Source organism: Accipiter gentilis, chromosome W (genome assembly GCF_929443795.1).
Source record: "Accipiter gentilis chromosome W, bAccGen1.1, whole genome shotgun sequence".
NCBI lineage: Eukaryota > Metazoa > Chordata > Aves > Accipitriformes > Accipitridae > Astur > Astur gentilis.
Window position 1 is genome coordinate 7,837,724 of NC_064918.1, and position 15,682 is coordinate 7,853,405.

The window sequence follows — 15,682 nt, forward strand, 5'->3', positions numbered from 1 at the left end:
GCTCGGGGACTAACTGGGTGTCGATCAGTGGGTGGTGAGCAATTGCATTGTGCATCACTTGTTTTGTATATTCCAATCCTTTTATTAGTATTGTAATTTTATTATTATTGTTATGATTATTATTTTCTTCCTTTTTGTTCTATTAAACTGTTCTTATCTCAGCCCATGAGTTTTACCTTTTTCCTTCTGATTGTCTCCCCCATCCCACTGGGTGGGGGGGAGTGAGTCAGCAGCTGCATGGTGCTTAGTTGCTGGCTGGGGTTAAACCACAACATCCAGATAAGTTTGAGAGGGATCAGTTGGAAGCACAAGTGTTGTCCCAGGAGTCTGCAGGGAGGGGGGGACATGTTTGTCTTACATTGTGGTGCTTTCCCTGAAGGAGAACTCAGGACCTTGTGCTCAGGTACTTGTGCTGACAAGGTCCAGTCTGTTTAGGTCATGAAGTCTTCAGTCAAACCAAGGATGCTTTAAATAGTCACTGCCTTTCCTGAGAGGTGACTTCCTTTGTGTTTTTGCCTCTCTCTAGGTATCTGAATTCCCCCATGAGAAGTGTCCTCCCAGCCTCTCATGCACACCCCTACCTGTCCATGGGTAGCACCAGCTTAACTGATGTCCTGAAGAGCATTCCTCACCATGGATAGTTCACCCAAACTGACTGGCGAGACGCTGATTGTCCATCACATTCCCCTGGTGCATTGCCAGGTCCCTGATAGACAGTGCTGCTCCGTGAACAAAAGGACCAACCCCTTCTGCCAGCCAGAGCTAGGCATTACACAGACCTCTGCCCTTCCAGACAGAGACCTTTCACAAACTGACTCCTTGGCGTACAGCAGCTTTCTCCAGGCCTCTGAAACCTCAGCAGAGGCCTCAGACAACAAAGAAGGCAAAGCGAGGGACTTGATTGTCCATAGTGTCAGTAATCAACACAACCCTTTCCTGTTGAACGAGGGTGAAGACCTTAGCATCTTTGGGGATAACTTGGGTCAAAAATCTTTCCACCTTCACAACTCCCTTGTGACTGGCAAACCTCCCTTTCACCTGCATGAGCTGGCCTTGCCCCCTTTCCACCTCCATGGCTCCAACCACATTGTGAAATCCTGGAACATGGTCAGCCGGTCTGGTGTGGTAGATGGGCAAGAGGACAAAATCAGCAGTGATGATGTTCAGAAGAGGAACAATGCAAACCAGTGCCACCAGGCCTCGGTACGCATGGAGCTGGATGAATGCAGCTGCCATTGTGGCAGCTCCTCCATCTTCTCTTTTGATGGTGGTGACCAGGAGTGGAACCAGAACATGGGTGAATCACTGAGAAATCAGGATGCCCTGCACAGACAGACATGCAGCTGTTCCAGCTCAGAGCTCCAGCATTGTCGCTGCTACAGTTCATCAAGTCAGTCTGAAGTGATTGACCAACAGATGGGCTACATAAGTGACTCTTCCTGCAACAGCTCCAATGGGGTGCTGGTGAACTTCAGTGCTCTCTACAACAAAATGAATGGCCATTCACGATCTAACCAAAATTCAGCCAACCTGTCCTGTGACTCTTCCTTCTGCAGCCACTCAGACACAGGAGCTTTTTACCTGGATTTGCATTCATCACCCACAGAATCCAAGATGTCTTGTGAGTCACATCACCCAGAGAGTTCGGGGAAGGTGTGTGGGTGTCAACACTCCTCATCACGTGTTCTTGATGCTAACTGTAACTCCTACCACCTCCACTGTGAGCCTTGCACTTCAGAGAGCTCAGATCTCACTGCCTGCTTCCAGAGCCAAGCACGGCTTGTTGTGGCTACTCAGAATTATTACAAGTTAGTCACGTGTGACTTGTCTTCCCAGTCATCCCCCAGCCTGGCAGGATCTTCCATAACTAGCTGCTCGGAAGACCATACCAAAAGTAGCCCAGCCCAGCCCACTGAATACTATCTGTTTAGAAGGCCTGACCTGAGACAAGAAGAAAGGAATGTGGAGTGCAGTGAAGAGGAGGCAAAGGGAGAAGCTGCCCAGAACATGACTGAGGGTCAGGTCTATGTGGATGTGTCACCACCTAACCTCAACACAAGCTGGCAGTGCTCCAGGAGCTATGATCAGAACCTGGACAGAAGTCCTAGCAGCAGGCTGGGCTCTTTGGAGCGCATGGTGAGCTGTCCGATCAAGCTGAGTGAAAGTCCAGCAATAGCCATCCAGAGTCCCCCCCTGAAGCGAGTGACATCTTTTGCTGAACTGGCTAAAGGCAGGAAAAAGAATGGCACCTCCCCACCTCTCCAGTCCAGTGGCGATTCCTCCTTGGAGTTCTCCCCTATCCCCAAGACACAGTGGGATTGTCCAACCTTCCTTGAAGAAAGAGCTCGCCGCAGCCAGAGTCTTCTACCCATGCCTTTTGTCCACAGCCTGAACCAGAGCTGTGAGGGCTTCTGTTTGAATCACGCTTTTGGGGACAGCCAGGCTTTGTGTTCCACCAAAGGCTCAGGTTCCAGTGAGACCATCCCCAGTGGGCATGGGGAAGGTGAGCAAGCCTCTCTTTCCCTGCTGATGGAGGCAGATGCCAGCTTCTCAAGTAGCTCTACCAGTGGCCATGGACAAAGAGATGTTAGAGCCCAAGCAGACAGTAAGGAGCCAAACTAGGCAGAATGGAGAAGTAAAAAGAAAGGCTGCTTTTTGGGACATGAGGGGAGCAGCAGAGGAACCTGCATGGCAATGGGAGACCAGTGCCTGTGCAGTTTGTTTCCTGGTCTACCACTCCTTGGGACAAAACCCTGCTGTGCTTATTTCAGACCCAGATCAGTGCAAGTGTCTTGTCCTTGTATTTCTAAAGCCTTTTGAGGTTCTGTGCAAACCTCTCCTATCATGTAAGGGAGGACACAGCATTAGCACTTGGGGTCTGTGCAGCTTGGAGGATTGTCTCCCTTCCAGGGCATTGTACTCCCCTAGTCCATGAGAACCACCTGCCTTTAGCTCCCAAGACAGAGATTTGAAGATGCTCAGCAGAGCCATGTTCCCAGCAGATGAAGGGAAAGGAACCACTGAGGAGTTTTTAGCCTTTCTTCTTTGGAGCCACATTGGGCAGAGGTGGGGAGGGAAGAGGCATAGCCAGCAGTCATCTCAATGCAGGGTCAGAGAGCTCACACAGTCTCTGCCAGGACTTACAACATGAGTCCTGCAGAGATTAGAGAAGCTGTGTGTCTCTGCTGGAATATCCTGGCCATATCCTCCACAGTGCATTGGATTGCAGCAAAGGTTCCTCTAGAGGGTGATTGTCCCAGCTCCCTCTGCAGGAAAGCCTGTAATACATGAATTGCTTTCCACCTTGATATTGCCGTTACATGTGTTTGTGAGGAAGCTGTGTGACAGTCCCATCAGAGGTACGGCCATTTCTCCAGCATGGCAGGAGACCTCCATCTCTGCCCTAGACAGTTCTTGTACCTGTTTCACAGGTAAGACCCTGTCTAAAATGGGGCTCTGACCAGACTGCTGTGGTAGATAGCCCCTAACATGCCAAGGACCTGACTGTCTCCATTTAATGCCCTGAAAATTTCTGGCAGGAGATAGGAAGAACATGTCATTCATTGCCATGGCAGGTGTGGGAGAGATTTTGGCCTTTGGAGCAAGAGTTTTTTGTGTATTGTCCTGTTTGTTTATTGAGCCTTGAATGTGTGCTAGGTGTGGGATGGCAGGGAAAGCAGGTCTCTGCTGGGAGAAGGCAGCTGTGGGAGCAGCCCTCTTGGTTTGCAGAAGGAGTGCTTGGAAGGAGCAAGAGCTGCTCAGGGAGCAGAAGGAGGGGGCAGACAAGAGCTCTCAGGGCAATATATCCTAGCAGTTCCTGCACCCCCTGCTGTGGTCCCTTCCTCTGCACTGTGACAGCAAGGCAGGCATTAGCACTGTATGGAAAGCTCCTGCCTGCAGCTGGAGATAAGAGGCAGAGCTGCCTCGTGCCAGCTGAGAGCAGCATGCAAGCCTAGAGGGTCTGAGAAGCGACTAGAGGAAAAGCAAGCCCTGCTAAAGGCCAGCTATAGGGAGAGAGGCCTGGCACACCCCACAGGCAGCAAGCAACACCAGGGCTCTGCTTGGAATGGGTCCTTTGTCCCAGAATTTGCTGTGAGCTGGAGGAGTGCTGGGGAAAGCAAGCCAGAAGCTGCCATGCCATGCTGGGATGCAGTGTGGTGATCAGGGATCTCAGTCAGCCCCATATGTGCATCCAGTGCTGTGTGTGTTGTGCACAGTGTGTCACACTTCAGCTGTGTCCCTCAGGATATTGTGGCCCCACCAGGAGCTGCAGGCATGCACGTGTAGGAGATCAGCCCAGCACATACCCTTAGGAAATCCCTGTCAGTCATTTGCTGAAGCAGACCTGCCTTTTCCAGGGTTGGAAGCTCTTCTTATTCTGCTGTGGGCCTGATTCAGTTGGGAACATCCTGCTTGGATCTGGTACAGGCAGGGGGAGGAAGGGACCTGTGTGCTCAGAGGGGGAACAGTTACAGGAGAAAGAGGAAGGAGGGAGAAGGGGAAGCAAGCAGCCTTTCTGACAGCACTGAGTGCAATGTGGGATGCAGAGCTGTGGTGCTATTGCATGTAATGCTTCTGCTCAGTTGGGTGAGTCGGGATAAGAAATCTTGCTGTACCACAGTGCATTGGGACATGTCTTTGTGGTACTGCCTGGATGGAGGCAGGCCAAGGGCAGGCGCTTGGGGCCATGGCTTGTGCTGTCCTGGGACCAAAGGATGGGGAAGGGATGGGAATCTGGTGACCCTACCAGGAGAGAGAAGCCCCCAGTGCAGCGCCCTACTCTTCCAGATAGCTGTCAACAGCTGGAAATTCTGCATTTGGGGCCACATGTCTTTACCCTGCCAGCTCATAATATATGTAACTGGTTCAAACTTGAACCACTCTGCTTGTGTCACTGGCCTCTAGCTCATCCTCTTCCCATAGCTGAGAGCAGGGTCCCTTTTGCCTGTGATCTGCCAGGCTGACAATGACTGTCCTGCCCATCCTCACACTCTGTCCCCTTTTCTCTCCTTGAAGGTGGTGGCACAGACTGCAAACCTGTGGTACGCTACAGCAAGGACCAGCGTCCCACGACTCTGCCTATCCAGCCCTTTGTTTTCCAGCACCATTTCAGCAAGCCACCCAAGGCCCGTGCTCTGCGCAGCCATTTTGCCTCCAGCCTTTCCCAACTCTACAGCTTGTCCAGCGACTGGCCTGCCAGCCAGCAGATCTCCTCCAATTCCCAGTCCTCAGCCTTGGCCACCTCAGCAGAGCAATTGGTGGCAGCAGGGACCAAAGCCCACAGCACGTTCCTGACCCAGCGCTCAGTGGATGGAGCTGCCTCCCGCAATGACAGCTGCATTAAGAAGCCTGCCCCTGAGACAACCCGTCCACCCCCCCTGGGGAGTTACTCTCCTGTGCGATGCAACGTGCCTTTCTTTCAAAGCGTGGACTCCTCTTCCTCATCTACCACAGAGAGGGCTGGAGAGAGCCAACCTCCCAGGAGCAGATCCTGCCCCATCTCTGCCAGCCTGCTTCCCATGAGGTCTTCCCCTGCTTTCAGTGCCACGCAACCCTCCCAAGCGACCAAAGCTGATGCCCTGAGGCAAAAGGAGAATCCCAAGCCTGTTCCCAAGAAGGAGGCATCTCTGGAGCCAAGCCCACCGCTCTCCGAGTACCAACTCCACAGTGGGTCCTTCCTGCCCCTCTCGGTGGATGGTATGCCCGTGAGCAGAGTAGGAGGACATGCAGATCCCCACTGGAGGAGTAGCAGTGAGACCAGCAGCTCTGGTCCCCTGAGCAACATGGGAATATGGCCCCTCAATGGTGGGTTCCCATCCACCAGGATGTGCTAGTCTGGAACATCTCCAGCTCTCTGGCTACTGCTCCCTATAGTACCACTCTCCCTCATAGCTGCAGCTCGGGGCAAAATTGCATCTGGGTGCTGCAACACCCAACAGCCCTCATCATCACTCTGCCTGCAAAAGAAAATGGTATGCTAAAAGCATGTCTGTCCAGTCCTGACTTCTACACTGTGTCTCTGGAGAGGGCAGCATGGGGCTGCTGATCTTACAGCAACCCACACCAGGTGTTTGCACCCCAATCCTGCTCCCTCTTTGCCCGCAGCCATGAGGCCATCCAGGCTCCTGCCCTGCTCTGCCAGGCTGTGGCCTCTGCCTCCCTTCATGTATGTATGCTAATGTCCTGAAATGCTGCTAGACTTTTAACTAACTTGCTGCCTCTCTTTCTGTCCTTCCTCTTTCTCATCTCTCTCCCTGTTTCTCTTCCATGTCCTCCCATCTGCTCACATCCTGCCATCTGGTGTTCACTGCCTGCGGCGTTCTAGCAAATCACCTGTCCCCCCAAGCACTGAAGTGGTGGGAGTACAGGCAGAGGAACCCCCTGGGTCTGGACCACCTTTCGGGGCTGCCTGGCTTAGCAGGCAGCCTAAACAGGAGGCAGCAAGAGCCCCAGCTGAACCGGGGAAACCCCATCTTTGAGCTCCCCAGCACTCTCAACACCAGCCATTTCCACTGCAAGCTGAATGGTGCGCACCACCTTTCTGCTGGGGGGGGGGGTCTTGGGAGGTGACCTTGGGGCTCAGGTTCAGTATCCCAGCTATGCCTGGCCTCATCACTGCTCTGCCTGCTCTGAGCAGGAGGGATGATGCATCTGCTTACAGTGGGGCTGAGGGGTACAAGATGAAGGTGAAAATGGCCTCACTGATGGGTACACTCTGTGTGGAGCCTCCCTTCTTCTCCACAAGGTGAGAGCAGTCAGGTCTGGCTCTGGGCTGGATTGAAGGGGAAAGTGAATGGCCCAAAAGCTGGCTCAGACCTCAGCAAGTGCTTCTAGGCTGTGTCCAGCTTGTAGTTCATGTCTCATACAGGAGTTGTGGCCCTTGGAGATCTCATGTCTGTGCTCCACGGTATCTGCCCCAACTCTGGCAGCATGCTAGGTGCTGGGCTGTAGCTCCCATGGGGCAGCTGGCAACACTGTAGGGCTCCATGGGGCTCTGTCTTCTCCATGCTCTGCCCTTAAGGTCTTCTCTGTTCTCCAAAACCTGTGTAGGAAAGGCCGAGAGTGGCAGGCTGCTTTTGGCTGAACCTTTGAGAGTCCTCCAGGAGGAGCAAAGGGGTCTGTCTGTGGGAGGGAGAGCATTCTTGAGGCCAGCCCCGAGTCATGGAGTGAATTCCCCAAAGCTCTACACCTCACTGACAACCCAAACAGTTTCTTCATCCCTCCTTCACAGGAAGATGCCTTGCCCAGAGCTGGGGAATCAACCAGATGATGGAAATCAAGCACATGAAAGATCTCCTGCAAAAGTCACCTCTTGAAAATAGAGACCATCTCAGGGGACAGGCAGAAGGCATGTAGTTTGATGCCTGTGTGTGTGACAAGTAGGGATTCTCTCTGTGATCTACTTTTGACCCCACTTGCTGGGGCTATCCACACAGCAGCCCTGAAAGTCTGGTGCAGCGAGGTTTTCCTTAGCATCAGCTCATGAGGGTGAACCTCCCACAGCATCTTCCAGTGCCCATGGGCCCCCCAGTCAAGCTGGAGCTAGATGTTGGGTGGACTGTGGGGTTGAACTCTACAGGCTTATGTTGCTAACCATTGCTGGAAGAGTAACAAGCTTGTAGCCTTGCTGTCTTGGACAGGCTGGTGTGAAGACTCCTGCTGGTGAGGTTGCTTCTGAGAAAAGCAAACAATGTGGGAGAGGCTTTAGTATAAGGGCTTGGGGCTGATCCTTCTCCTCCCTGTCTTGGTCCTGCAGGGCAGTCTATGAGGCAACTCCAGCTTACCTACGTTGATATCTTCCCTGACTACTTCTCACTAGCAGAGAAACCCCCCACTGAGTTCTGCCTCTCCCCAGATGGCAACACAGAGTCCATCTCCATCGACCTGCTGCAGAAGAAGGGTGAGTGAGTCCATGCGTCTCGTGTCAGTGGAGGAGGGTGTGGTGTCATCACGACCTGTGTCGCGGTAGAGACGGACACGACAAGTAATAGATCACACAAAATGGCTACTTTATTGTTCTAACACACCTTTTTATCCCCTTCTTCAGAGTATGTGTTAGTATATGATTGGCTTAGTAACTAACAATTCATGATTGGTGAGTTTGTCAGGACGGTTCTTCTTATCACTATCTTGTTTTCGTACTGGTCTTCTCGGATCTTTCCAGACTTCTCAAGGATATACTACAAGCTGCTCAAGGTCGCGCTGTTCTCGAACTGTCAGGAATTCCGTAGACTTGTTGCATCCCCCGACAATTCCCCCTTTTTGTATTTGTGCTAAAAATATCATCCCGGCTGCCCTCTGCAGGGCCCTTTGCAGAAGGCTGAAAAGACAGGGCAACATTAGAAGCATAGTTATCACAATCAAGATCACTACCCCCACAGTCTTGAGCAGAGATATCAACCATCCAGATAATCCCCAACCCTCAAATATCTTTGTCCTTGTGCTAAAAGCAAGAAATCAATTGCAGCTCTATTTTATAGTGTAGCATGTCTGACACTACCAATGTCTAGCAGTAAATCTGATAATACTACACCAGTCTGTATTCAGGCACCCCAGAATTTGTGATTCCTGGGGTGGCAATGAGGGTTAATGCCCGATCCGTGAAAACCAGGCATTCCCATCCATTGAGTCCATGACCTGCTGCACAGGGGTCTCCATCAATAAGTTCTTAAACTTTGTCGATGTCAGTGTAACCCCCTATTAAACCTGTGAAAAAGGGATAGCTTGGTGTTGTTGTACTAAGGTATAAGAAATCTTGTCCGGTCACGTCAGCCAGGGTCATCCAGATGTTTTCTTTGGTTTGCGGTGGTATCCATGCCTACGTCCATCCGAGGACTGTGAGGTAGATGAACCATCTGTACATTCTCGTGCTGTCTTGCTCCGCAAATTCAGCCCAGCAATCAGTAGGTGCCAGCTTTATGTGGGCGTCCCCACGGAGGCAACGATGGCCTTGCCGTACACCAGTCCGATGCTCTTCGGAAAATCCCGGTATTTATACATTTGTAGAGGAACGGATTTCAGCACACATGGCCAGCGGGTGCCAAAAATCCGCCTCATTTGCAACCTATGACGCATGCGCTCGCTGGCCAGGCGCGCTGCATGAGTCATAGTCATCGTCTCTATTGGTTCATGGACTTTGTGATGCGGTTGCAATGCACAGAGAATCTTGACCTGTTATATTGGTCAAGGTGACCTACACTTAGTTTTTGGTTGAGGTGGTATTCATATTGCTGCACCCTCTGGGATGTTCCAGATGATGATGGTCATTCAAATCAAGCGGGAGTCCATTGTGGGCCTGTATCTGTAGAAACACAAGCATAACCTTGCCCCCAGGTTAACAGCTCACATGGTCCACTCCACTGACCAGTAACTAAATCTTTAATGTGTACTTTGATGCCTCTTTGTAAATTCTGTGTTGAAAAAAGAGAAGTGTTGAAAAAAGGAGGTAGAGAAGAATTATCCCCATAATAGAGAAAGCTAAGAACACAAACCACGTTATCTAAACATGTCTGTGGTGGTTCCCCAATCATTCCCCCTTTTTGTTTTTGAAGCTGCTGCTTCAGTGTGCCATGTGCACGCAGCTCTACTATTTGTGGAGAACCATTTTGATACACTACTTTGCTGTTCCAGTTGTTGTTTTCATACCATACTACTGGTGCTTTACCTGTTTTTCCAGAACCATCTGTGAAGACAGTAGGGCCTTTCACAGGTTCCGGTTGGCTTAAGCTTTTCTGACCAAATGGTATTTCTCGAGCAAATTTCAGGAGCAGGTGCGACGGTAGATGATACGAGATCTGTCCTTGAAAACCCGCCATAGCCACTTGCAGCTTGTAATTGTTTGCCAGACACTATTCAAAGTACCAATTTTGAACAGGTAAAACAATCGTAGCTGGATCACGTCATGTTAGTTCTACACATCGTTTTCTGGCTTTTATGATTACATCAGCAATAAGTTCAAACAAGCCAGGAGCAGTTTTTTGTGGCCAGAAATGACAAAAACATCCATTCTAAAATATGTAATGGGTCATCCCACTCAGAATTCCACTGCACCAAAGCACCAAATGGCACTGTTTTGTCAATTAGTACAAAGAATTGTACCAATTGAGACAGATCAATTTGAGAAACAAATTTCTTGTGTATACATTGTTCCACCCTGTGAATTACATTTAACACTTCCTTATTCAATATTCTGGGTTCTGTTGGATCATTGGAATTTTTTAATAAGTCTAATAGAGGTTGTAACTGCAAATTGGTCAGTCCAAGATAGGGCCTGATCCAGTTCAAGGATCCCATTAATTTCTGTACATCACTGAGTGTCTTAACTGCAGGGTTAAGTTTCACAGGTTGGGGCACAGCCTGCTTATTTGTAATTGTCATTCCCAAATATTTCCAGGGTGCTATTTTTTGCTCTTTTTCAGGGGCAATAACTAACTCATATTGTTGTAGCAAATTCGTGGCCAAATTGTTCATGCCATTCAACTGCTCCTTGTTGTCTGACGCTAACAGAATGTCATCCATATAGTGATAACTATAACTAGTAGGGAATTTTTCCCGTACAGGTGACAGAGCTTGTGCAACAAACGATTGACAAGTGGTTGGTGAATTTTTCATCCTCTGTGGCAGAACTCTCCATTGATATCTTTTTGCTGGTTCTGCATGATTGATAGAAGGCACAGAGAATGCAAAAATTTTTTAATTTTTTTTATTTATTTATTTATTTTTTTTTTTGTCTTCGGAAGCTAGTGGAATTGTAAAAAAAAAACAACCCTTAAGGTCCATGACAATGATTTCCCAATCTTGAGGGATCATGGCAGGTGAAGGCATGCCTGGTTGCAGAGCCCCCATCGTGGCCATGACAGCATTGACTTGCCACAGGTCATGCAAAAATTGCCATTTTCCTGATTTCTTTTTTTTTTTTTTTCTTTTTTTTTTTTTCACAAACACTGGAGCATTCCACAGACTGTGAGATGGTTCAATGTGTCTGGCAGCTAGTTGTTCTGCTACCAATTCTTGCAGGGCCTTTAATTTTTTCAAGTGGTAGGGGCCACTGATCCACCCACACAGGGTTATTTGTTAACCAAGTTAAAACAAGCATGGGTTGTCTAACACCCTGCAGCACAGTGGCCCCCATTAAAAATCTGTGATAATTCTCACCCCCCACTGCAACAAGCAATCCCTCCCCCATAAATTGAGGGGAGCTGCCATCACATATGGTTTATTAACTGCTTGTTGGCCCTCAGGATTGGCAATCGGAACTGGAGTGGCTGCTATCTTCGCTCGTGTGGATCCTCCCAGCCCCACTGCTCCCATACCAGCCTCCTCTGTTGGCCAGGTAGACGGCCACAGATAATCGGCAATAATAGTCACATCGGCTCCGGTATCCAGGAGCCCTGCAAGCCTTACTGTAGTCGGAGATCTTCCGTGATTCGACAGTGTGCACGTCATATGTGGTCAGGATGATGAGACAGTCTGAGACCAGCAGACCTGAGGGGGTCCCGTGGAGCTGAAGCCTCCATCGCATCGCAGTCGTTGTTCTGCTTTTGAAATAGAACTCGAAAAAGGAACAAGTTGAGCAATGCGAGTACCTTTAGGAATTGGTACTGGTGGGTAGGGGGTCGAAATCATCGCGCAAATTTGACCTGTTAAAGCAGCATCAATAACTCCCACATGCACGATTATTCCATTCAACGTGCTACCTGATCTTCCCGGTAGCAATGCACTCAGTCCCCGTCCTATAGGACCCCTTGCATTAAGAGGGACCTTAACGATGTCTTTCGTGGCTAGAGTTACTGTGTCAGCGGTGGATACATCCAACCCTGCTAAGCCAGGTGTTGCAGCTGGCAATTGTTCGCAGAGAGGAATTGGCCGGCTGTCGGGAGGGGATTTGTTCTCCTCGCGCGCCCTCTCACACTCATTTTGTGGTTTTCCTGTAGCGGCTGTCCATTAGCATGAAATTTGGAATGACACTGTTTTGCAAAGTGTCCTGATTTCCCACATTTCTTGCAAGTAATCTCCGGTGAGTGGTGCACCGGTTGTTTACCTGGTGATGTTTTGTGTGGAGAAGTTACCATGATGTGCCCTTCGCTGCCACACCCAGAGCACTTTCCAGAATTTCTCATAGCATTCACTATGGTGGTCACTGTGTGTACCAGCGTCCCAACTTTAGAACATGCAGCTACCATGTCAGGGACAGAAGGATCTCCTGGCAGAGCCTGTATGATCTTTTGACAGTCCTCATTAGCATTATCTTTTACCAACTGTTTGCATAGCATTTGTCTTAAGACCGCATCTTCTACCTGTTTTTCCAGGGCAGCAGATATTTTTTCTACAAATTGTAAAAAGGGTTCTGTGGGGCCTTGGTGGATAGTGATGTATTTTTGCTTCAGAGCTGCCATATCCATTGTTCGCTTTATTGCCATAAGGCCTATATTTCGTGCTTGTTCGAGAGCCAGCGGAGGCCATGTAGCCTGTAGCTGAGGGTTACTATACTGCCCTTCACCAAGCAAAGCATCCTCTCCAAGGCCTAATCTCGGGTCACCCTGTGGCAGTCGTGAATTATGCAGCGCCGCCGCGCGTGCCATCTGCCTCCAGGTGGATTGAAATACTTGCAATTGTACGGGCTGAAACAGCACTTGTGCTAGATGCATAATGTCATATGGACACAGCAGATCTGTGCTAATTATACGAATAAGTTGCATTACCTCAGGAGAATTGATTCCAAATTTTTGTACTTTATTCTGCAAATCCTGCACTACTCTCCAGCCGATTGGAGTGTGCTCATCTTGCCGGTTCGTGCCCGCAGCAGCTTTGAAAACAGGAAATGTAACAGGAGCCTCTGCTGCGTTATCTAGAGGCATTAGAAATGCAGGTGTTAGAGAGCACGGGCTGAGGCGTTCTACTAGATCCCAGTTGCCGGAGTCGGCAGCATATCTTCTAACTCCTTCCCAAAATTGATCAGGGGATCTCGGGACCACAGTTACTGTGGACGGAGGGAGAGTCCATGGCAGGGGTTCTTTTGGTATGGTTTTATCTGCGAGCTGCAGGGATCGCATAGCGTCAATTAGAGATTTTTCTGCCTCAGCTTCATTTTTGCTCTCATTTTCCGTGCGGCCCTCACATTCGGTTTGAGTCTCACCATCCTTTCGGCCCTCACTTTCGTTACGGCCCTGGCTTTTCGGCTCAGTGTTAATCGCCACATTTTTCTCTTCGGGGGGGGCTGATGGAGTCACCCCTTCTGCCGCCGCACCAGTAGGTGAGGAGGGCCCCTCATCGCCCGGTAAAGTAATTAATGGTGTAGGAGGAGGAGGTGAATAAGGGTATGATCTGATTTTGCTTGTGAGGGGTTTTCTGCCCGCAACTGCTGATATTGCAGCATTGGCCGCAGCTGTTACTTGAGCAGAAACTTTTTCATTGATAACATTTTCTGATTTCTCATCTTTCTTTTGCTGATCTTTCGCATCACATTCTGCTTTCCATTCCTTCAGGGTCTCACGTAATAGACGCCATACGATCGCCAACTTACAGAGCTCTTTCTGTCCTTTAGAGATCTCATCAAACATTTTCCAGCCCACTGCTTGCCATGCACCCACACTGAATGCAGTAACTGTTGTGGCTGTAAAGCCTTGCACCTTACACCGTATTAAAATCCGTTTCAGGCTTTGTTCTGGGGTTTTAACCCCTTTTCTTTTTAATAGGGCTTTCCAGGTAGACAAAATCGTCTCCTTTTCTTTTGTTAATTTCTGCCCCATTCTAACAGTTTAGTCCCCGGTGGCTCACCTTATTATGTGTCTAGGCTCAGGTCCGGACCAGGCAGATTCCACTGCTCTCAGCTTCACCGGGCTCCGTCTCCGCAGCTTTTCTCGCTGCCAGTATACTCTTTCGCAGCTCTCGTCGCCGCTGGTATACTTCTCTCTAGTGCTGGATTTATCACCGTTAGATGATCTGTTCGCTCAGGCGCATCGGGGTCACCGTTTGTCGCGGTAGAGACGGACACGACAAGTAATAGATCACACAAAATGGCTACTTTATTGTTCTAACACACCTTTTTATCCCCTTCTTCAGAGTATGTGTTAGTATATGATTGGCTTAGTTAGTAACTAACAATTCATGATTGGTGAGTTTGTCAGGACGGTTCTTCTTATCACTATCTTGTTTTCGTACTGGTTTTCTCGGATCTTTCCAGACTTCTCAAGGATATACTACAAGCTGCTCAAGGTCGCGCTGTTCTCGAACTGTCAGGAATTCCGTAGACTTGTTGCATCCCCCGACAGACCTGGGCTGGACAGACCAGGGAGTCGTGTTTAATTCGAAATTCCATTGGGCTAAATTAAGGTGAAACGACACCAAACGATCAGTTAAAGATTTTATTCATGACAGAAGCAAACTGAACTGGGGAGGCATAAGAGGGGGCGGGGTTTCTCACAACAGGAATTGGCATGGAACTACCTCAGGGAACCATGTTACACGTGGTAACCATATACATCAATTCAGGGAATAAGGAGATCCCTTCCATTGAGTCACCAGGTTCAGAGTAGACCCCCTTGCTTTCTAGAGTCCTTCTCAGAGAAGGGCCTAGGGGTGGCTGGATCCACTCTTAGTCCCAGACTTGGTCAATGGTTTTATGTCTTAAAGGGATGAGGTGTAGGGATTATGGAAAAGGAAAGAGAGAAGACAGGGAGAGAAAAAGGAAGAGAGAAAGATTTCACCAGTCCTGGGTCCAGCGTTGGTCCAGTAAGCCAAGGGGTCCAGTTCCAGTGGGCTTGAGCACCTGGGGCTTCAGTTTGTGTCCTTTTATCATCCTTGCCCCTCCTTCGGATGGGCACTCGAACTCATTAGGCTAATTAGGTACCATGTTCAGTTTGTGAGCCTTTGGGCTTGGGGGTCGTTTGGGGAGTAGCTTCCCCTTCCCTGCAGATGTGATCTTTTGCCATGCATGGTGAGCTGCCCTGCTCAGCACATCAGAACACGGATCTGTGCACCCTCCGGCATGCCCTCCCTGTCCTGTTGCTGATCTGTGCTGATCAGCTTCTTTTCACCTGTGGTTCCTTGCTGTGCAGGGTTTGTCTTTAAGCAGAACTTGCCCCACCACAATGTTTGAGATATTAACTCAGTCTCTCACAGGTGTAGTGCAGCATAACGCAAATAGTGTTTCTCTCTGTCTCATGTCATCTCTGTAGACATAATGGTTTTTTTCCCTGTCGTTGTCTACTGTAGCATCATAACTACATGTCCCCCTGGACTGATGGATGTTTCCACGGCAGGTTCTTGTGTTCTCTGCACCATGCCACATGCCATGGAGTATGTTTGAGCTGCTTGTCCCAGGAAGTATGATTAGAAAGGATCTTAAGTCCACAAGAAAGGGGAGAGAGAGCAGGCAGGCACAGGAGTATAACCCTAAGGCAGGGCATGCTGCCATGCCTGTCTCAGTATACAAGGGTAGACCTGTGAGTCTGTGTGATGTTGCAGATGTGCTAGCCTTAGATTTTGTAATTTAGGTATGAGATGGGTTGACCCTGGCTGAACACCAGGTGCCCACCAAAGCCGTTCTATCACTCCCCCATCCTCAGCTGGACAGGGGAGAGAAAAATATAACAAAAAGCTTGCGGGTCGAGATAAGGACAGGAGAGATCATTCACTAATTACCGTCACAGGCCAAACAGACTCAATTTGGGAAAATTAACTC

General features: G+C 49.4%; 1 protein-coding gene across 1 annotated transcript in view; it reads left to right on the forward strand.

Annotated features, from left to right (window-relative positions):
- Positions 1-15,682, forward strand: part of LOC126035236 (AP-4 complex accessory subunit RUSC2-like) — a 59,626-nt gene that overhangs the window by 20,954 nt on the left and 22,990 nt on the right. The window contains exons 2-5 of the mRNA XM_049793504.1: positions 527-2,503; positions 5,017-5,697; positions 6,326-6,526; positions 7,757-7,900. Of these exons, the coding sequence (XP_049649461.1) occupies positions 634-2,503; positions 5,017-5,697; positions 6,326-6,526; positions 7,757-7,900 (2,896 nt within the window). The 5' untranslated portion in view covers positions 527-633. The remainder of the gene's footprint in view (positions 1-526; positions 2,504-5,016; positions 5,698-6,325; positions 6,527-7,756; positions 7,901-15,682) is intronic.